General features: G+C 44.0%; 1 protein-coding gene and 1 long non-coding RNA gene across 15 annotated transcripts in view; one reads left to right on the forward strand and one right to left on the reverse strand.

The window, feature by feature from the left end:
- LIMS1 (LIM zinc finger domain containing 1) overlaps nucleotides 1–22,656 on the forward strand; it is a 64,057-nt gene that overhangs the window by 5,240 nt on the left and 36,161 nt on the right. For 2 of the 14 annotated variants that reach the window (XM_072031492.1, XM_072031503.1), the window contains exon 2: nucleotides 17,760–17,838. The exons of 6 other annotated variants lie outside the window; for them this stretch is intronic. Coding sequence is in view for 4 of the 8 variants with exons in the window: in XM_027445049.3 (XP_027300850.1) it covers nucleotides 20,133–20,185 (53 nt within the window). In the remaining 4 variants the exon portion in view is untranslated. Of the gene's footprint in view, nucleotides 1–3,893; nucleotides 3,912–4,140; nucleotides 4,274–5,103; nucleotides 5,233–7,862; nucleotides 7,913–11,874; nucleotides 11,999–17,759; nucleotides 17,839–20,079; nucleotides 20,186–22,656 lie in introns of those variants that run through there. 6 more of the 14 variants (XM_027445049.3, XM_072031467.1, XM_072031485.1 and 3 more) reach the window with 5 other exon arrangements.
- LOC119715592 (uncharacterized) lies at nucleotides 13,758–17,903 on the reverse strand. The gene is made up of 3 exons (XR_005262830.2): nucleotides 17,777–17,903; nucleotides 16,106–16,198; nucleotides 13,758–14,400 (listed from the first exon to the last, which is right to left on the reverse strand). It is a non-coding gene; the product is annotated as an uncharacterized lncRNA (long non-coding RNA).

Consider the following 22,656-nt stretch of genomic DNA (forward strand, 5'->3'; position numbering starts at 1 on the left):
TTGGATGTTCCCAGAGTTTCCCATACTTATTTGGTTACAAGGATATGGATACTGCTGTCAGAAAAGCGCAGGGAAATATGCTGGTGACTCAGGGAACATACAAACAAGTAAAACCTTAAAAGAAAGTGAGAATTCGCTATTTTTTCTCAAAAATGTTAACTGTCAGAGAGGTTGTTTAATATCACTTGCATCCAAATCTGTATCTGTTTGATGTCTGCCAAGTGTACTTCAAAAAAAAAAAAGGTGTGAGGAGGAATATTCCAGTAGCTATTCTCCTGTTTGTAAAAATAAATAATCTTTTAATTACTTCCTTCCTTTTTTTTTCTGCTTTTAAAAAAAGCCACTACACCCATCTCTGCCACTGCTGACCCTTGCTTGGCCCCTGCAGCTCTGCGAGTGGGCGGCAGGGTCTCGCCGCCTTGCACCATGCTCTCAGCTCCTGCCTCCCACCGGGGTCAAATGGAGATCGTGAGACTTGGTTTAAAAAAAAAAAAAAAAAAAGAAAAATCTGTTTAGTCAAAGCCAAGGCCAAATGTTTAACTCTGGAGGGGGGTGGATAAGAAGAATAAAGAACATTTCCACCCGTAGATGTTTAATGTCACTGCACTGAGCATGGGAGAGCGGTGATGGAGGATGCCGCTGGTGACCCATGTGGCAAGCACTGGCGGAGGGGTAAAACAGGACAAACCACAGCACGACCAAATTCATGGTTCAGATAAGGAACTTCTCACCGATTAAGTATTTTGATTATACCCTGTGTTTTCCTGTAGGTTTCTTTCATCTTTTATTGTCAATGGATTATAGTGGACTTAAAAAGGACTTGCTTGTTGAAATGGTTGTATAAATACGATCCTTGGGGTATGTGTTATTTAGAAAAGTACTTATCTTCCTGAAAAAAGAACTACCTCCTTTTGCCCCTTCAATGAGCTTGTTTGCCATTGTGTATCAAAGCAGTGAGATTTCTGTAACTGTATCAAAGAATAGTGGCTTATTGTTAATTGTTTAAAATAATCTCAGAGCCTGTGGGGCTTGTTCTTTTGGCTGATTTCCTGTTCGTTGAGAGACTGAAGAACTGTTTCAGGTTCTCATTTAAAAAAGAAAAAGGAGGGAAAAAAATAAAAAAGAAGGGAAAAAAACAAGGAAAAGAAAATTATAAAAGAAATCCTGGAACCAAGACAGTCCCTGGGGTAATCTCACAGATTTGCAGCCCTGTAATGAATCCCCCTCTGTTGTCATCTCTAACCAGCTATGGTTTCTCTTTTTCAAAGAGAAAAGCCCCTTTCTTTTCCCCCTGGCATCCACCTCCGGCGGCATCATCCCCCATTAAATTGTGTCACCTAACACCATCCACCATGCTGTGCTGGGAACTCGATGTCTTGGGATGCTGGTGCCGAGCTGCTGGTTTGCCAGGCTGAGACGAGCTGCAGGACATCTGGCAGGACAGCTTTGCCGTCAGGGGAAGCAACAGGGGAATGATAAAATATTCCCGGTGGCTCTCTTTCCCAGCAGGAAGCCCGGGCTGCATTAAATCTATTGACATTCAAGAAGTTTAAGGTTGCTAATGATGTCTTTTTATAGAAGTTTTAGCGCAAATGTATTCTCAAGGTAGGACAGAACAGTGAAATAAGCACTTTGTGTCATCTGAGGGAAAGTTCACCTAGTTATTTTTACCTGACAGACTTTGATAACGTAGCTGTGCAGGGGTTTGACTTGCAGAAATGGACTTGCTGCTAAGCCCACGAGCTCACAGGTAAAAAGATGCAGCACTGTGCTTTCTACACATGTACAGAAATAAACACTGGACTCTGCAGAAGCAAAATAATGGGGAAAATGCTGGGTTGTAAGCCACAGCGTTCCCAGCAGAGCTGCTGCTGCCATCATAAATGATCATTTGGGTGGTGGCCGTACAGTGCTGGGAAATCATAGAATCATCTAGGTTGAAAAAAGCCTTCAAGATCACCAAGTCCAACCATCAACTTGACCTGCTAAGTCCCACCACTAAGCCATGTCCCTTGGTGCCGCATCCACACGTCTCTAAAATGCCTCCAGGGATGGGGACTCCATCTCCTCCCTGGGCAGCCGACTCCAATTCCTGAAAAAATACTGCCTAATATCCAACCTAAAGCTCCCCTGGTGCAACTTGAGATTGTTTCCTCATGTCCTATCGCTTGCTACCTGAGAAAAGAGTCTTGACACCAAAAATATGTTCTGTCCTCCAAGAAGGCCGCCCGCACCGATGAAAATTGTATTTTGGTGTCACCCGGGTAGGCTTGAAGGATGCTGATGGTGATGGTACTCAGGTCAAGCAGAGGATTTTTCTCTCTCATGTTGAGTAATGCCCCTTGTTTGGTGTTTGCGTTACGGATACTTACCAGTTCTTCCCACCATGGCAGGGGGAGAATAAAATGAAAAACTCCTGAATGCACATTTTCCAACACAGCGTGAATCCCTTTTAGCGTAAGTGTTTGTAAAATGATCAGGGCTGTAGTTCCAGACCACAAGATTTTCCAACAGACTTTGAAATACTACGTTGTACACCCTGTGCACATGCTTTAAATAATGATGTTCTTGTAGTTGGCCTTGAGGGTAGAGGAGAGACAGAGTCTACCTGAATTAGCTGGAAGGGGATTCATAGTTTGACATGCTAAAAATATATTCTGCATACCACGGAAATATCTAAAGTTCATCTGAAGTTCGTGCTGGATCTAAAGTGCAACAAACCAAAAGTATTTGTGCCATTGGTGTCTCACAGTTCAGACTGTAATGCTGAATGTTTCCTAAGTGCTTGAGTGGAAATGTTGCAAGGATGTTAACATAATTGCATCGACTGAAGATTGTTTCATTTGCCTTTTTCCTTATAATATTAGTAGAAAACAGGGAAAGCAAGTAGCTCATAATACTCATCTCAAATATTCTTATCTTAAAGCAAACAAAAAAATTACAAAAAGGACATATTTTGGTTTTGGAAATTCATAAACAGTAGAGTGTATCTAAGTAAAAATAATTGGGTTAATTTATTTAGTCTGAACACTGTATAGTCCCAGTCATGCAGAGCACTTGAGTTAAATTCCCGAGTTCGCTCAGGTCAAGTTGTGAGTTTAAATTTTCATTTCCTTGGAGTCCAGAGTTCAAGTGTATGGGGCTGGCACGTCATGCCGCCTGAGGGACAGCGCCTACAGCCACTCCTGGTGTCCCTGACTCCAAGAGGAGTGTGTTAGCTTTCCTATGAGATATATAGATTATTAGTACACAAAGCATTTAAACCAACCAAACAGGTAAAAAGTTGCAGGAAGAAAATGTCGATTTTTGATTGATGCTCTAAATTATTGAATAATCTTTAAAATATATATATTGAGTTATTGAATAATTTTAAATAACTTTGCTTGCTGTATACAAGCAGCTGTTGCAATAGGATATTGTCTCCAAAATACTTCTAGTAATGGCCCAGTCAGGTATATAAATAAAGACGGGTTGCCTCTACTGAAGCCTTTCTTCTGAAGCAGAAATGTGTCAAAACGAATGACTTGCATTTTAAAAACTCGGTAGATGGTGGTACTGCATCAAAAGCGCTCTGGTAAGTGGTACTTTGTTCCTGCCTCTTGCCTGCACAGGTCATCACTGCTGGCATTTTCCCTTTTTTTTTTATGTTGGAGCCTTGCAGCTGCCCTTTGGTGGGGCAATTTGCGTGGACCATAGCAGAAGCCCGTGGCATTGCTCCTCTGAGCTGGGTTTCTTAGTACATGACAGCAATTTCAGCCCTGATCTCCAGAACCTCCCACCAGCCGTATCCCGATGGGCTCGGCACGCTGCGATGCACCATTCCCTCCGTATAAATGACAGAGGGGCAGCGAGAAGTAGTGACAGCTTCTGGGGACGTCCACATGCCAGGCAGCAGTCGGGAGGCTGACAAGGTGACATGGATATGGATGCCGCCCTGGGAAACCTGCCGGGTGGTGGTACCATGTTTGCTGTCTCTTCTCATTAGCACTGCTTTTTGCTTTTCCTTATATATCACATTATCTAATATTACCTTATCATGGCACGCTAGGATGTTCAATTTTCTAATGGCTCGGGCGTCTCCAGTTGCTTTGCTTCTGTAAATACGCATTTTCTGGTGCTAACAAGTGTGTGTTTTTACAGGGGACATCTTCAATACTTAATCAGTCTGAACCACAACAGCGGCTTGTTCTTGCTCTCCAGCTTACGGCCACGCTATTAACCAATTGCACTGATCGATATATGTGGGGGGAGAGGAGAGGAAACTGCAGCTGAGGTCAGAAATTGTTAGCTTATTCATTAGCTTTTAAAAAAACAAGCTGAGGTCATCTCTAGCTAACTGGCCAGCATGCTACTGCTTGCAGAGTTGCTTTCTGCATCGTCCCTCTGGCTGTATCTTTTGGAAGGTGAGGCCAGGAACCCAGTGACAGTAAAGACTAAATTGACCCACGTTTTTTCCAGGAATATAGGGATGTTTTCTAAGAACACAGAACTGATTTCTGCAAGGGAGGAAATGCGTCCACCTTTGAAAATAAAAATTGGAGTATTGTGGCTCAGAAGGGTTTGTCTGCACTTCCATGTGAAGAGAGAAATGAGCTGGACCACCAGCTGCATCTAGCATCTTTTTAAATAGAGCAGCTTTTGCGGAGGGATTTTAAAATGTGGGGGTTCCTTCTCTTTTGCTGCGTGACAGTGATACGAAAATACCCGAGGAACAAGTTTTAAGAATATTCTCCTTCTGCACTGCCCCCCCTTTTTTTTTTGCCCTTTTTTATCTTTAAGAATGTCAGTTTTGTCCTCTCTGCCTCCTGTATCTGGAAGATTTGGGCTATGCTTGTTGGGAATGGATATAGATTTGTCCACCCGAAGCTTTTACTGTGTCATCCCTTTTGCTATTGCTGTTGCCATGTTCACAGCCTTTAAGTAAAGGGAAAGGATTTTTTTTAGCCCATCGATCTGAATTTCTAGTTGTGAAAATACCCCCCCTCCCCAAAAAAAAGAAAGTTTTTCCAAAAATGATTGTTTTGATACATCTTTTTGCCAACTTCTATGATAAGAGTTGAAATGATTACCATCAGCAATACAGGTGATTTTTCTCTTCCTCAGAATGAAGTTCCTTTAAAATCCTTGATAATGGGGTGTGTTGCTTTCTTCAGAGAAAATAGATTAGTGGAGCTTTGTGGCAATTCCTCAGGACTGCATGCGTACAAGTGGAGAAGCCTGCACCAGTTTAAGGTAATACTTGATTATCTTCTGCGTGTGGTTAGGAGCGCAGAAATACCTCAAGCCATATGTTTGAACACTTGTTGCTTAACATTTCTGATAACACGTGCAAGTGCTGGAGCGGTTAACTGGTTCTGTGCTGGTGGATGGCAGCAAGCCTTCCCCATTCCCATGGAAGGCAATTGAAATTTTGCTCCAGTCACTGGCACTTGTTTAGACGTAGGGGTCCATAAATGGCCAAATGAGACAAAAATACATACTAATACGTGGAAAATAATTGTCAGTTTTGAAACTGTGCTTCTGTGTGTCAAGTATAGATAGGAAACTATCCATTTTTTGAGAGAGTTTTGTCAGGGTGGTACAGTAAGGTTGGTCTTGTAACAGTTACAGCTCAAGAAGGTAGTTTCCTAATCCGTTCTTTTATTTGAAGAAGAGCAGCTGCGTGTTAGATAAGTGGGTGCAGCATGTTTGCTCATTTCTGTGCCCATAGATAAATGCCTTCAGTTGAGGATGTGTAGGTTGTCGTTTTTGCCCGGCAAAGTGCATCTACTCTAATTTTTGCCTCTATAATTAGTGGAGCTGTTTCAGCTTTTTTCATGCAAACATCTAGATTTTAATTAAAAAAAGGATTGTTGCATTATATGACCCCTGTAGCGTCACTCATGCCATTTTTCAACAGATCCTGGCAACACCCTCTTGCCGTAATACCGTAAATGAGTTTGCATAGCTTGGCAAACCGTCATGCAGATTTACGGGTGAGGAAGGAGGTGAAACCCTGGATCCGCAGGCAGTGAAAAGCGAGCCCGTGCAGGTCGGCTCGCTCAGGAGCCCGCCACCTGGGTGGCAGCCGGGTTTCAGGCTCGCCCGGCGGGGCGTGAAAAAGCTGGGGAGGAATTAAGGCAGCATAGCGCTGTTAGCACGCGTGGCGAAAGGCACCGAGGGCTGGCAGAGCCGTGGCTTCTGCTCGCACCCACGTGCAGGGCTCTGCAGCATCTGTGGCAGGACGCTTTGGTACAGAGAAGAAAGGAAGATAAGACTCAGAGTTTTAATGTCTGTCACTGTGGTTTCTAAGGTGCCTGGCTTATTTGGGCTGCTTGCTCAACGTCTCCTGTGTTACTTTGCATTATAACAGTACTTTTCCAATGGCATTAAGAGCAGCACATTAGGATTTAATGGTACAAACATGATTCAGTATCTTCTCCCAGTCCTTCATTAGGCTGATTTGATTCTGTACGACTGTAATGATTTATCCATTAGTCTGCGCAGGTTGTGTTCTGTTTGTGTTCCTAATTCATTTACATAAGGCTGCTGATTCCTGCTGAGCGCTGAGCACCGCCACGTCAGGTTACTGCGAGCTACCTGTTGCCTTCTCCTCTGTGACTACCCCTGTGACAGCCAGCTGCTGGAGGGAGAGACAGTGTGAGAACACAAGGGCCTTGGTCAGTCCTGGGCTGTGCTCTCACCTGGGTCCTGCTGCATCAAACAGCAGCAGGGAGAGAGGTTCTTCCAAAATACGTCCTGAGCAGCTTCAATTCTGTGCATTACTCCTGGTTTCACTTGCATCGCTGGTCAGATGTTGGGTGGAAATCCAGGATTTAGCCATTTTCTAAATCATTTTCTGAGGGAGGGTTATAAAAATGATGAACTCCAAAGGGTCATGCAGCTGGGGATCCAGACTTTTACATTTCTAGAGTATGATGCACGTGGCCTTGAAATTTCAAGTGTTTCCTTAAGAGTACAGGCGGGCATAAGTATCAGCAGATTTCATTTACGTAATTCCTATCCTAGTTTCTAAAAGAAAAAAAAAAATGCAGGAGATGCTTGGGGACACACGTTACGTGTAAGGTACATGCAGGTTAGGGCTGGGTTTACACCCGTGTATGATGCTACTTGGTGGAACAAACACCATCAGGCACAGAGCTAGTGACTGCCCTGTAGAACTGGGCAGAGCCTACAGGGTTGTGTTTTTTTTTCTGGAGTTTATGCCAGGTGTGGGAAGATGGATGATAACTTCATATTAGTAGAGTCTATCCAGGACAGGTCACTGATTTTTTAAAAAAGTGGTCTGGGTAGGAGAGTTTGTACTGAACTTGTATTCAGCATCACACTGCTGCAGCAATTTTGGTCCATCTGGAGAAGTTGTGAAATGGGTTATGCATAAACTGTGCCTCTAAACCACAATTTCAAGGATAATGTAGCTTACTGAAGGTCAGAGAACAGGGCCAGGAATGGTATACAGATTTTTTATTTTTTTATTTATTTTTTTTTCTGTTGGGAAAGAGAGCTTAAAAGCAAACAAACGCAAGCAGCAAACAAAGGAAGCCTTTGCTTTGCCAAATGTCTTGCTTATAAGAACAAGAGCAATGAGATGTTCTTGAACTGGCATCCGTCTCCTGCCTGAGGGGGAAAAGAAGAGTCTCAGTTGTTCCTTAGTGGTGTCTCTTTTCAAACCCTTTGGGTTTTTATATCCTCAGTTATAGGGTTGCTTGGACTGACGGTTCTGTATTTGGGCAGGTGCCTTTGAGTACTCAAAGCATGTATTAGTGTTGGCCGGATTATAAAGCATCCTCTTCCCCTTAAGTAGAGGATGTTGCTCTGGATAAAGAAGTGCAGTGCGTTCCTCTGGCTTTCTGTTCAGAGGGCAAAGGCAGCCTCACGCAGTCCCAGCGGTGATATTCACACCTCCCTTTGGGTAGGTATGTGCTTTTTGGCATGGCTGGCCTGTACGCGTTCCCTAAGATTTTATTTAAAATATGCATTTCTATTGTACTTTATCCAAGTACAAATAATGTATTAATGAAGGTCTCTGTAACTGAAAGGAATTCAGCTGGAAAGCCTGTGGCTTATCTGACCACAAGGAAAGTTTTATTTTCATTTCTTTTTCTTCCCTTTTGCCTCTTGCTTCCAGTATTTAATTGCTGCTCCATTGCTCCTGGCATTGACGGTTAAAACTGAAGACTGCTTTCTGTTTATTTTTATTCTTCTTATTACTACTGACATCTTCTTGCATACATAGGCTGAAAGTTGGGACATGCAGAGACCAGAATTTAAAGAAACTTTGGGCCACTTTGAGTTCATTCTTTGTAGAAATTATATGTAATTTCAAGTTTTAGGCACAGGATAGTTTAAGACAATTTAAACCTGGATTAAAAAACTTAAATAGTGATCCCAGGAATATAAAGCATGGAGTCCCATCTCTGAACATTGTGCATGTGAAGCTGTTCTCCTTCATCCCAGCAGCAGTTCCCCAGCTGGCCAGTATTTCCCCAACTGGCTTTTTGTAGTTGTTCCCATTAGTCTTGCTTCCATTTCATGTAGTGTATTTCACATGACATTGGTGTATATCACCTCCTCTGGCTGTATCTGTCTTAAATCCATTTACTGGGAATCCTGTGCTTTCTTTCCAAGCATTCACTGCTAACCACTAATAAATCTGGAACATATTGGGACTTGGTGGGATGTTGTGTTTTCAAGGATTCATTGTTCCCCTTTATTAGCTGTGGCTGGCTATTGCCTTCCCCTCCCTACCTCGCACCCTCAGCTGTTTCAACTCCTTTCTTGCTGTACCAGCTTTTTCTACCAGAGCTGTCCCTGTTCATTATTGTCTTTGTCTCCCCCCTCACGCAAATCCCATTTGAACCATTTTGTCTGCAGTGACAGCAAGAAGTTTAAGTAATTTGAAATGGCTCAGAAGAGCAGCCAGAGGCCTGGCATGAAGGATGAGATCTGAAATAAATTAGGAGAGATGCGCGACATCCCATCTTCTGCTTAATTCTTTTTCACCATTCTTTTTGTTTTGAGCATTGAGGATGGGGAAGATTGTTGTGTTTCTGTCACTGCCCAGTGTATTTTGAATCTCTTACATAAAGAAAAACTAATCTGAAATGTCTCTTGAATCCCTGGTTGTAGCAAAAACAGGCGCTGTGGCATTAAGTAGCGGGTTTCGTTGCAGCAGGCTGGCCTCCACTAGCACTCCAAGCTATTGCAGGGCACTTTTCCTTCCCCATTTCTAAGTTCACAGTCAGGTGAGAATAAAAAGTGACAAAGTGCCTCCACCTTTCTCTGGGTTATCGCTGCCTGCAGGTTATGAACTGCAGCATGGGGGATCTCCTGTGGAGCCACCAAGCCAGGCACGACCACTGCTGCTGCCCCTGTGCACATAGGACCAAGACTGGGGCCCGCAGATCCCACGAGGGATCCCACAGCTGAGCTTCCTCTGCCCAGTGCTGCATTGGGATTTTTTGTGCTTTAAAAAAAAAAAAACTTCCTCTGAGCTTTTTTCCCCCCTAACATTGAGGCAAGCCAAATTATTTTTCCATGTGTGGTTTCAGATGAAAATACTTTTCTTCCTCTTTTTCTTTCTGTCAAAAGAACTAGTGGAAAAATTGTGGAGTATTATTCAAAAACTTTATTTTTCTTCCTAGGCTTGCTCTTTACTTTGGACTGATGCCTCGTTTTTCAGTAGCAGATGATAGCTACTAAAATAGGCATCCACAAGAGAAGCAAAGTAACTTTTTAAAAATTAATTTAGTACTCTTTTTATACCTTACCAAAAGGGAAACACCTTATGCATAAATATGGGTTCAGTGGTTGCATGTTATTGACATTGTCATGATCTAGAAATGTTAATGAAATAGAGATACTGTGAGCTGGTGCTTTTTTGCTGTCCCAGTGGAATTTTGTTATGCAGTGTGTTCAAAATAACTTGGCATCCTTGCAGCTCTGTATTACTTAGAAAGCAGGAAAATAAATTTTGGAACTCCTTTCTTTCATTGGAATACCCCAGGCACAAAACTAGTGTTTCCTTTTTGTCCCACACAACATCTGGGGATTCTGATGTCTTTTGTTCGGATTTGGTTTCTGTTTTGAAAGGAGTACATCAGGGATCTTTTGGATCTGTACGGTTGTGGTATTTTCAAATTAATTCATTGTAAGTTTTGAGTATTTATGGAAGTCCCAGGTAAAGCACATTTCTTTCTAGAAAAATGCTTACACATTTCTCATTTATTCCTGTCATTATTATAAGCACGTAACTTGAATTAAAGGAAAAATAAGCATATTATTCTAGGATGAGTTCTAGTGCTACTTTTCTCCATTTTCACAAATTTTCCCACAAATAAAATTGGGCAAATGACCTCACACCATAGCTTAAGTTGTGGGAAAAGTTAGTATGTATGTGCTGTTCTGAGCTCCTGATATGCAGCTGAACTTCATGACTGTCTCTTTTTATGGCAGTGAAAGTAAATGGAAGTAGAAGCTGGAATGTCTGTTGTCAGAGGAAGCACAAATGATGTACCTAAAACCAACTGTGGATTAGCCCTGAATTTAGACCTTGGTTTCTAACTGCTTGTTAAGGATACACCATGACAGTAATTCTTTATCTTAACATGATCATCTATATACATTACACACTTCATAGGGGATTTATTATTAAAGCCATATTTAGATTGGTTTTAAGGTCCCTGTGAATGCTACTTTCTCACATTCTTTCATGCAGGGTGTGTGTCTGGAGAGGCACTTAAAAGTACTTTTAATGGAAAAAAATATGAGAAATACCACACCCTGTTTGTTAGTCCAAAGAGGTCTTGTGCTGTCTTTCTTTTGCTTGTATTTCTTTTTATTCTTTTTTTGTTTCCTGAGATACATGTTATCTGAAAGTTGCACTGGAATATTTTATGGTAGTAGTGGCATTAGAACCTGTAATGGTGGGCCAGAGACGGGTACCAGAGAGCAGATAACGACTGATGTATCCATATTCCTTAAATTAGTGTTGAGTTGTGCATGGGATCATCTTTAAACCCAAAAAATCATCTCCCTTCAATCTAAACAATGATAGCTGTCAGAGTTTATGCAAGTCAATTTGAAATGGCTCATAAACCACCTCAGTCTTCATGTGTGAACAAATGCACTTCCTCTGTTCATCTGGTTGTTCATCTACCCATAATTTTTGTCATTAACTTTCCCCCAGCAGAGCCCACAAGCAACCTTTTTGTGCTTGTGGTGGTGCCCTGAGGACGTAGAACTGCAGAAAGGTGAAACTTGAGGCGATCCTTATTTTAGTCCCTACCAAGGAAAACAGGCTGTGGAGGAGCTGCCTGGGGGCAGTGGAAGTGGATTTGGGGAAAGACTAGAAGAAAGAGAAGGGGGGGAATAAGGGGCACGTAAATATATGACCTTCCATTCCCCCACTCTAGTTTTCATTTCCTGTCTCTTGTGTAATTTGTCTGTAAATCATGTCTGCTGGCCTCAGATTGAAGCGATTGGGTTTCAGCAGTCGTCTGCTCATTGTCTGTAGGCGTCCTGCTTCTGTCACACAGCAGCCACTGTCCTCATGTTATATCTAGCACAGAGGTCTCCAAAGCTGGATACATGACAGTGCATTGAGGTATGGGAATATTAAACCTGCAGTAGGATATGTACATGATTTATAAATAAATAAACATAAATTGGGGGCGTGTGCTTAGTGTTTTTATTGATAGGGGGTATGTGATCAAAATAGTTTGGAGACCACTGCTGTAGCCAGGTGGTAAGTTTTTTGTTTTTTTTTTTTTTCTTTTTTTTTTACTTCCCTTTATTTGCCACTTCATGATGTCTCTGCTAAATTCAGCCTTCTGCAAATACAGCCTTGCCCCAGCTTGCAGACGCTATGTAACAAAACTAATCCCACAAGTAATTCCTCTGAATACCACCCCTTCTCCAGCGGAAGACGTGTCCTAAGTGCACGGGCCGGGCTAAACGCAAAAACGTGTTGGGAGCAGTTAAATTTCAGTGCATTCACGTGAGTGTGGTCTGTTTATTTATTAATTTATCTTGAAGGGAGGCTGGTGGTGACGGGGTGCCGCGCCGGGCCCAGGGGCGCTGCTGGAAGGGATGGAGGCGGAGGGGCTGCGGCCCAGCACCGCGGAAAGGACGCGGAGCCCCCGGGGCGGGCGGGCGGCGGCCGCAGCGCGGGCTCCTGGAGCGCGGGCCCGGCGGGCGGGCTCGGGCGGGACCCGTCAGCCCCTCCCGGCCCGGCCGCGCCTCCGGGCCCGGATTCCTCCGGCTGCTCCTTCGCTCTTTGAAAAACACTTCCCCGCCCCTCTCAAAGACAAAAATAAAAAAAAATAGCTTGCAGTGGTGTAAGAAATGAGTGTGCTGCCGGATGTCCCCTGCCCAGTTGTGTCTCCACCCGATGCTTTGAGAGAGGGTTTTTGAATGCTAGCCCTGCTGGCAGCTGAGGTTGGAGCTTACCACTAATGAATGCTTTGCGCAGGAGTTCAAGCCCTGAAACCCTTCCCTCTTGCTGGAGTTAAACTGTTGTGATATTTTTTTTTTCCCTTTTTAACTCCTGCTGGAGTATGCTTCCAGGCTCCAGGTGGCCTGAAGTGAGTATGCAAGCTCAGAGCCCTGCCCTGCACCCTCTCCTTTTTGACCCAATGTAAGTGATGCTGCCCCTGCCCTAAATTCCCAGGCTACAAGCTGAGCTGCATAGCAGTTCCTAAGTTTGCAGGAGTGCTTGAGGGAAAATAATTTAGGGACCATGAGATGCTCAAACACAAGAGTCAGGTCTGTACATAGCACAGGGAAGCAGGCAGCGGAGGACTGTGGTATGTAAAGACATCAGTCATCTGGAGAATGTGTCTGCCTTGACACCCCCCTTCCTACCTAAAATAAGAAAAAAAATACTGCCAGAGGAATACAATTCTAGGGTTACAGTGCATTTAAAATTCCACAGGTTAAAAAAAAAAGGCAATGTTCTTTGTTACAGCCAGCAGGATGGAGTAGTACCTCAGCTCATCCTGTAACTATGACTGCCCTGCTTTGCAGTAAGGTGTCCCCATCTTTCAGGGGAAAAAAGAATCAGATGATAGCAGCAGCTTAGAAAGTTTGTGCATAGCTGTTGTCACATAAAGCAGAATTAATTGTCAGAGCTTTAAAATAAGACTTTAACTGTGAATGATTATGGATTTTTTTTTGTTTGTTTTTGTCTTCTGAAGAATACCTTTTTGCTTCTTACCAGCTTAAACATTCAACACACAATCCTGCCTCTTTGTTATGGTATGTAACCCTGCACCTTCCAACTGTACTGCTATAAAAGCACTGATCCAGAAAATAAGTCCTTGGATAAGCTTCTAGGTGAGGGGAGGAGGATTCTGGGCAGGGACTGCAAATCTTGGGTAATGAAGCTGGCCAAGGTTCTGGTATGATTTCTGCAGATGTAGGACCCTAATGCTGCTGGCCTGAAGGGGTGGAGGAGTTCCTGAGCATTAAAGCCCTAACATACAACATAGACATGTGGATTGGAATGGGCCAGCCTGTGAAAAGACAATTTTCAGTCTGCTGTGACAGAAAGCATGTTGTGTGCATTTCCAGTCGATTAGAAAGTCTGGAGAAGATATATCTTTACACATCTTTGCACTCTTCAGTTTCTCATCTCCCTCAATAGGATGGGAAAAGGGCAAGAGAGGAAAGCAGCGTGGTGGGTAAGGCAGAAGGATGAGCACAGAAATCTTTTGTTACACACATAGTAATGATTTCTGTTGCTAGTATGCAAATATTCTAAACAGCAGGTAATAAAAAGCTTCAAGGAAGTTTGATGTTGACACATTTATTCAAAAATCAAAACCCGGGTAATAATGTGAATGATGTTCAACAGTCAAAAAAGTTATTTGTAGGTAGGTCATCTGAATCAGAGAGCCTACAGTCCCTTTCTGAATCTTTAAAGTAATTTACAGTCTTGTCAGAGGTTGTGTTGGGAACGCTTGAAATTTTAAAGGGTGACTCACTGTATTTTCCCCTCCAAACAATTAAGCTGAGTTCATCTTCACTGGTCTGATTTGTAATAACTTGTTTTTCCCATTTCTGCTGCCTAAATTTATTCTTCTAGTCTTGTTAAACGTAAACCTTTTTAATGATTTTTTATGGCGCAGTCAATCAGTAACTGAGAAGTTCACATCTGCAAGTAGGATTGCCACAGATATCTGAATTATGCCATAATTCTGTGCAGTTTCTTAATCCAGGCATCGAGCAAATCCTTCTTGAACGAAATCCAGGCTTTGCAGTCAGTAAGTTTTCTGGCTTGTTGCTGTTTTGCCAGGCAGGCATTCATGCTCTAGCTCTCTTTTCTGTTCTGTAGCGCAGCCCAGGATGCGTAGTCAGGTCCAGAGAGATGTTGTCTTGGCTGATGCTTCAGCAAGAAACCTGTTAGATGCAGTGAGATTCACATAAATAATAAATGTCACCTGGTATTGTCCATGCTCTGCCTTTACCAGCCAAGCTGCTGTCCTTTTTGCAAAAGCATAATGGGACAGCTCTTGCAGTGCCATGTGAGAAACTTCCAAGCTCTGGGGCCAGAGAGCTTGGGAGGAAAGTGGTTAAGGATAGTGTTAAGCAGAGTATTACTGCTGGATGTTCTGCAAGAGCCATGGATTCAGCACTATCTCATTTCCTCTTCCAAGTCTCGATGGGGACAGGGGAGCCCATAAATGACATTCTCCATCATGGGCTTCAGTTTCACAGCATGATGCTGGTTGTGCAGCCTGCTTCCAGCTTCACACAGCTGGCAGTGAGTGCAGCTAGGAGCAGTATGAAATGTGTAAATAAGTTCCTAAAGGGGATTTATCTTCTGCTCTCTCCATACCATTCCACAGACATAGCCTTTCCTTTTGCACTGAATTTTGTTTATTTTCCCCTGGCTGTCACTGTTACCATTTAATCCTTAAAGATAATAGCAATGTGCAGCAGTAATGGTCAGGAAGAATGCTTTTCTCAACATTAATGTCAGTGTGATACAATTTCTGTAATATTTTGGCTTAATCATGTGCCTGTGGTGCCAGCAGTAGTACAGAGACCACAGTAATGCTTGTTAGTGATGCTTTTTGAGAGCCTATATAAAAGGCCCCTGAGGGCTAGCAGAAGAGTGAATGCACGATTTATATCTGAAAAAGGTGGCAAAAACAGACTGCTGGAGGATTTAAGACCAGTAAGCCTAACTTTGATCCCTAGCAATGTATGGCTATGGCAGTGCATGGCTATGGCTATAGTTCCATAGCCAAAATATTTCCCACTGGCATTCAATAACTCGATCAGTGACCCGGACACAGCTTGTGAAGTCTACAGGTGCCCTTGACCTAGGAGGGGTTGCAACAGCCTCGGCGGGCACAGGAGAGGCATTCAGAGTGGTCGTGGCAGGCTGGAGAGAGCTCCACAAGGAAGAGGCTGAAGTGTCACAAAGAGAAGTGGTAAGAGAAGCACTTGTGAAGGAGAATTCAAATGGCCGTGGCATGCTAAAAAGGGGATCTGGAGGGTGTATTGAAAGGACCTAGCATTATGATGTGCTTGCACTGAAAAGCAGATCGTCTTTTGGAAATGTTGTATGTAAAAAACAAAGGGTGGCCGACCTAGATTTGTTTGAAAGGGCTGCGTATTCATGACTGAGACAGCCTGAGAGCAGGCCTGCCAGAGGAGGACAACAGAGAGGCCTTGTTAAAGCCTAAAAAGCACTTGGAAAAGACCAGAGAGAGCACAGCATCCACTAGTTGGTGCACTCTGCTTTCCTGAAACATGGGAATGGGATTGCTTCCACGAATGGCAGATCTATTTTGGTTGCGAGTTAATGTGTCTGCAGTCTCCGTGAGCGAATTAGGAGAAACGTGATAGCCCTATCCGGGAGCTAGAGTCCCTCTTCTCACCGAACAGCATCGCCTCCTCCTGTGTGCTTGTCCTCCAGAAAGGAGATGGTGTGGCCAGGCAGGGAGGTGCAGTCAGAGGAGAAGTGGGACCCTGCCCTGACGGCCGTGCTGCCTGCACGCGTGTGCCTCCCCGAGTGTCAGGATCTGGCCACGAGGAGCGATCCAGCCATGCTGGGCAGCTGTAGCCCCGCTGTTTGGTTTCCCCCATCACATACCGAGAAGGAGGCAGGAGGTACAAATGACGGTGAGGATCTCTTCCCTTTCTGGCCACGAGGATCCTGGCTCTTCAGGGTCTGGTTGACGCAGTCCTGGGCGTTATAAGGGAATTGTAACAGTAAGCAGGACCACGGGCAGATTCAAAGTAGGCAGCTAGGTGAACATAAATGCCTTCAGGGATTCAAAACTGCATTAGCTTTGGGGCAAATTCTGTGGTTTCACTGCCGGGCTCAATGGGGGAAATGCAGCTTTCACATCTTCCAGGAGCTGGTGGAAAGGTCAAGCTTCTCTCCTGTTATTCCTATCCATGTTAGAGAAGAGGAAGCTTTTGACAGCTCCTGACACGAAATACTTGCTCGGCATCATGATGTGATGGGGGAGCAGCAAGCAGGGCAGGGCTGAGGAGGAGGAGAAGGAGGAGGAGGAAGAGGAGTGCAGCCCGCAGCGGTGCGCAGCTCTCCAGCTCCATCTGCGGGGAGCTCTGCAGGGTGCAGGGATGGGGTCACCCCTCCACCTCAGGGGAGATGCCCCCATAAAAAGGTCATCTTCTGGTGGGTTGCATCAGCTCGGGGAGAGCAAGAGATGGCCCGAAGGAGGGCACTGCTCCCTGCAGCTGGGGCTGGAGGTGAGGAAGGAGCGTGGTGGTTGCGGGAGGAAGAGCAGGGGAACCTAAGAAAAGGAACCAGACTTTGCCTTTTCAGTGGTGGTGAGCTCCTAGACCAGCCCAGTCATCTCATGTCTGACTGCAACAGCTGAGACATGAGTAAGTGCTTCCTTCTGCTTTGCTCTGTGAGCGGTGACCCCTCGGGGTGGCAGGGCTGGCAGCTGCAGGGTGCGTCTGCCTGCCTTCTCCACCAGCCCCTGGCAATGCCAGCACCTCTGAGAGCTTAGCGGGGAGCTGCTGTGAGGACCTGCTGCTGCTCTGCTTCAAAGAGCAAAGGGAAATCCTATGGGAAATGTGGGACTGAAGCAGTTCCCTCCCATCAGCAACCTTTGCTTTACAACACCAGCCTAATTCCAGGCCTAGCCCATGCTCAGCCCCACTCCCCTCCCTTGGGGGCTGCCACCCCCTCTTCTGCTCGTGCTGGAAGCTCAGTGCCACAACCTCGTGAGGTCGTCTGGGGTGGTTGCAGTGGCTCCGTGCTGCACTTCCCCATTATATGCCTGGTCTGTGCAAGCAGAGACCGCAGAGACAGGGCAGTGCACGTTAGCAAGGGCTGGCCTCATCCTGCTCCCTGCTGTAAAGTCGTTTGCAAGTTTTCCTTTAGCACAACGTTTTGGCTTGGTTATACAATAGGACCACCTACCCTGAAGTAAACAAAGCTGAAAAATCGTGTTTACCCAGGCCAAATTCCTTAATAAGTGACTCAGGCTTGTTTCTTTTTTAAAAAAGTGTTAATTTAAAAGTTAACGCGCGTTTTCCTAGTTCCCTTTTAACAGATGCTTATTGGCATTTTCCATGCAGTCATGCAGCTTTTACAGTCACAGTCACCATGAATCAACCAACTGTCCTTGGTTTCCTTTGCAAGTGGGCCTGCTGGCGTACGAGCAATATATGAAATAACACGCACTGGAATAGCAAGTGGCCTCTCTTCCATTCCGCGCTGCAACTGCTTTATTGTGATATTTTTTTTTTTTTTTTTGTATCCTCAGGAACAAACTGCACTTACCTTGACATTTGCCATGCTGCTTTTGAGAGACAAAGCTGCGGTGCATTCTTTCTCCTAGTCTGGTAAACTGTCTGGTGATAAATTTAATACGACTTCGCCGCTGTTTCTGTGCTGGCGGGACTTCACAGGAAGAGATAAGGAGTTCAAATGAGGAAGCACTATGCGGTGTTATAGGAAACAGCAGCTTGGAAAGATAACTTACATTGTTAATTTGTCCAGAGAAAAGGGTTACTGATAAAGTTAAGTGGCCTAAAGACAGAAATATCAAGAAGGAGAGTGTAGAGAAACATAGTGGAGAAGAAAAAGCAAATTTAGTATCTGTTGTTATAGAATAGTATTTTTTGGTGCATGGAAACAAAATATTCAGGAAAGGTTAATGAGATAAATGCATTTTCTGACAAAAATCTTGCAAGAAGGCCCTAAAAGGCAAGGCATTGTGCAACAGACTTCAGAAATTCATTGAATATTGCAGATAAATACACAACAGTATACTAAGTACAGTTTTAAATACCCAAATAGACCTATTTATTTAGGGCCACTGTCAAATCCCAGCACAAATGTTGTGTCTCAAAGCAGCACATCAGTTTCTCCATTAAATGCTGCTGTAAATCAAAGACTGGCCCTGCTCAGTTTCACTGCTTTGGAGAATCAAAGTCATGTTTTCCCATTCTGTACTTACTTTTAACTTCTGTTTTGTAAAACAAGCACTGATCTGAAAAGGACAGGAATGTTAGCAGTCTTGTCCATAAACGCACAAATTGATAAATACCCTTCTGAGCGATCAAGAAAAGAACAGCAATTTTCTTCAATTCCTTTATAAGCTAAACAAGAATATTTTGCAACCCCTATTGTCAGTATGTGGTTGAATAGTGTGAGGAGGGTTAGATACTTGTGGTTAGAAAATATGAAACCTTTAGAAACTGTTTGACTTGCTCTGTCCAACCCACTATTAAATGGAAGAAAGCATATGAAAATGTATTCTTCACGGTTTGTTCTCTGTAAGCAGGCCACAAGTCACTCCATTAAGAGCATGCAGTGGACTTTGCTGCTTGTTAGATCTCCTCTGACATGTGTCCTGGAGCCATACTGCTGTGTGAGTCGAGCTCAGGGGAAGCTCTGCCCAGATGCATGTCCCCTGTGGAGGCTGTGGCCTCATGAACCTTCCCCATACGCAGTTTTTGTCATCCTGCTTCTGCATCCCCATCACTGGCAGGTGCTCTTGGGTGTACAGCAGGTGGCAGGGAAATGTTGTGTGTCGTGGGGGGACTGCTGCTTGGACCTGTAAAGGATTGCCTGGGGTCTTTGAAATGGTTTCAACAGATTCAGAGTGCTTTAGGAAAACTGCACTTGGGCAGTGTCAGCACAACAGAGCTGCAACTCAGCTCCTGCTCAGCCATGTAGGTTGTGAGCTGCTTTAGGAGGCAGTGGTTGTTTTCCATTCCCAGTTAGTCCTTGCCCAGTGCTGAGGCTAGCAGAGAAGGAGGTGGTCTTCCAAGAGATGGAGTGAAGCTGTCTGCCTTCACCTCAGAAAAGAAGAAAGTCAAAGGGTTTTCCTCATTTTGAAGTGGGTGGGAGAGTGGGGAGAGAAGTTCTCTCCTTCCCTTTGACGTTGGCAGAGGTGTTTGTGGTGTAGGGTGCCACTGCGCTGCTGCTCAGTGCTCACCCGTGACCTTAGGTGTTGCTACTCCCAGCTGTGACTCATATCTCTTAAGATTTCTGGATTTATGCATGGTGTTGTTGCCTGTTCCTTTGCTTTTTAACTCCTAAATGAGGAAACCCTTGGAGACAACCATGCAGCAGACACATGGTCCCCTTCTGAAACCCTGTGCTGGAATCAGCCACAGTTTGCCCTCTAAGCATGAGCTGATCAACCCGAGGACTGCTGTGAGAGCACAGAAAGCCACAAGTTAAGGTAAACCACAGAAGGGACAGAAGTCACCACATTCATGTTCAGTCCCTGGAGCATCAGGAAACATGTAAGATGAGAATACTTGAATGATCCCAAGAAGTGGACCTACAGCTGTTGGCTGTTCCCTCTCCAGGCTTTAGTACTTTTGTCATTTTAAAAATGCAGGTGATAAAATTAACCTATACTATTCCTTTTGGGGGAAGGATTTGCTTGATTCTCTCTCCTTGGTTGTTTTCAGGTGGACAATTTGTGCGATGGATTTTGTGGAGCCTAAACTGTGAGCTTTGATGTATTTGTTGTCTTCTTCGCTGCATCACTTTTTTTTTTTACAGCGTGAAAAAAGGAAGTGGTTTGCTAAGTCACTTTTTTTTTTCTTCTTTATCACAACTACCAGTAATAACCACGGGGAAAACGTGCAAACAGTGGGTATTCATTGTAAAGCTATATATGGGAAGGGCTGCTTATTGTGAACCTGCCGCCGGCGAGGATACACCCTGTCAGTAAGTGCCCACCCGTATCTTCTTGGGTCTGTCTCTGCTTTTTACTGGAATGCAAGCCACACTGTTTTTAGAGCCAAAAGTTTGGCTACACGTTATACGGTCTCTCAGTTGTTTGCAGGGAAATTGCTTTGAGCAGGAGCCATGTATGGGAACAGTGATAAATGAAATTAGGAGGAGGATAAGTAATAGTTCAGCTTGCTGGGTTGACTTTCTACTAGAAGCGAGTGGCACTGTTCATAGAGGTTTGAACAGAGTCCTTCGTCGTTCTCAAAATATACAGAGGTGCCGTGGTGTTCCCAGTACGCTTTTTGCTGTTGCTCATCTGGAAGGATTTTAGGGAAACTGTTTTGTCCTCATGCAGGCTCGCAGAAAGAGGATTCAGGGTTGGTTTGCAGATCTATGCCATCTCTGACCGTACTGAGCAGTGGGGTGTTGGTTGTGCCGATCAGGGTGGTGAAGAGGACGTGTTTTGGAAAGACCACCACAGACGAGCTGAATCTGAAAGTGTAATTTCAGTGGAAGGAATGGATTTGTCCGCCCTGGTGCCAAAATTGTGTCTCTTCTGGTGCAATTTGAGGGAGTTCTTTATGTTCAAAAGTCAGTCACTTTGCCAGTGAAGTAAACCTTCTCAGGTGGGGCATTGATGCTTTTTGGATGTAAGACATTTCCTGTAATATAGAAGTCTTAAGAATGCTTTTCATGTGCTTTAAAATGTTTTGAAAAATCTGTATGAGGTTATATTTTTATTTTCTCTGCTGAATCTAAAAGTGATGTTTGCAGTGTTAAAGGGTGAGTGTTTCCATTTTCCATTATTCATAATTTTCAGGACAAATTAGTTTTGTTTCTTTCACACTGTGAATTTATTTTCCTGTATGGATTTTTTTTTTCATGGATAACAATTACAAGTTCAAATAACCTTGAAACCCAAATGTGTATGCTTAAAACTTAAGATTTTCTTGAGTGACTGAACATTGCACCCTGCCTGTCTATGTGGTAGTGTTTATGGTGGTGGTGCCTATGTGGTGGTGGTGGTGGTGTCTTCAAGCATGTCCGTGTTGTGAGGGCCACCAGGAGCTCTTCTGTCCTTCTCAAAGGGAGCACGCAATCTTCCGCCTTTGCCAGTTTCTGTTCATTTCAGTGTAAAAGTTATGAAATCTCGATGAGAACTTTGTCTTTCTCTGCTTGCAGTGCAGCATTAGTCATTAGAAAATTATTTGTTAGACAGAAATCAAAGGGCCGAGGAGAATTCATTACTGGGCAATCAAAAGAGGAACCAGTTTTTAGGCAGCTGTTTTTTTTTTTTTTTGTTCCTGTTTATTTAACTTCGATTGGTGGCATTTTGGAGAAAAATGAAGAAATCCTTAATGCTCCCATTCTTTCAGCAAAGGGGAAAAGTCAGCCAGGGCCTGTTTTGAGATCTCTCCCTCGCTGTCCTGCAAAACCAGGTCTTGTTAGATGCCCTCCTGGACTGGATCATCCATCCTTTCTGTGGCTCTCGAGGGGCTCGCTGGCTTTTGGGGCATAAAACCAGCCATCAAAGTGCTGAAACACGGAGTGCTTCCTTCACTTGCCACCCATTTTATGGTTCTACTTCTGTTGTCTTTTTTTGTTGTTGTTGTTGAGGTTTTCTTGGCCTTTTGTAGGGTGTACCTGAGGAACCAGCTGGCTCCAGGGGCTTTTAACCCCGTTTTCAGTGGTGTTTTATCTCATGACAATAGAAGAGAGATTCTGGATAGATCTATGGTAGCAGGGTGCTGGTGGAAGTCTTAAAAATAAGACTTCTCAGGTTGTCCTCCTGAGAAAGTTTGAAAATAAAATCTCTTTTGGGAAGAGGCTTTTAATACTGAGACAGTAAAATGCTCCCGAAGGGAAGGTTCTCTTTCTAGAAATGCAGATTCGGAATTGCATCCGTGCCTTACCTGTGTTTTTCCACGTATCCCAGCCTATTAAAATGGATTAAAATCCTGAACTTGCTGGCTTTGTTACCCTCACCTCCCTATCTTTTCGTTTTTTTGCCCTTTTTTTAAGATGTTTATGCTGTGAGGTCAGGGTCCGTATGACTATTTATGTCCATCTGAACCCTCCAACTGCTTTCCAGTTTGTTTATCACTTTTTTTTTTTTAGAGGCTTATTTACAAACAGCAGGGAAGACTGATTCATGCCATGTCACATGTTTTCCTTGCACTCTTACTCATGCATTGATCATCAACTGATTAACAGCATACATGTCTGGTTGTAATAATAACCTGCTTCTTCAGCTGCTGGTCTGTCATGCCCTTCTGTCCTCAGCTTGGCCCCAGTGTGAATTACTAAAGTGAATTTGGGATAATACTCCGATCCCTCCAGCTGGAGAGAGAAATGCTGGAACTGAGCAAGAAGGCAGCGTTTTCCCAGCAGAGGGAGTTATTGTTAAGCACATCCTCGAGCAGCTTTCCACTTGCTGGAGAAAATTATGTGTTCTGCCCTGAATT

This window comes from Anas platyrhynchos, chromosome 1, assembly GCF_047663525.1.
Source record: "Anas platyrhynchos isolate ZD024472 breed Pekin duck chromosome 1, IASCAAS_PekinDuck_T2T, whole genome shotgun sequence".
Classification (NCBI taxonomy): domain Eukaryota; kingdom Metazoa; phylum Chordata; class Aves; order Anseriformes; family Anatidae; genus Anas; species Anas platyrhynchos.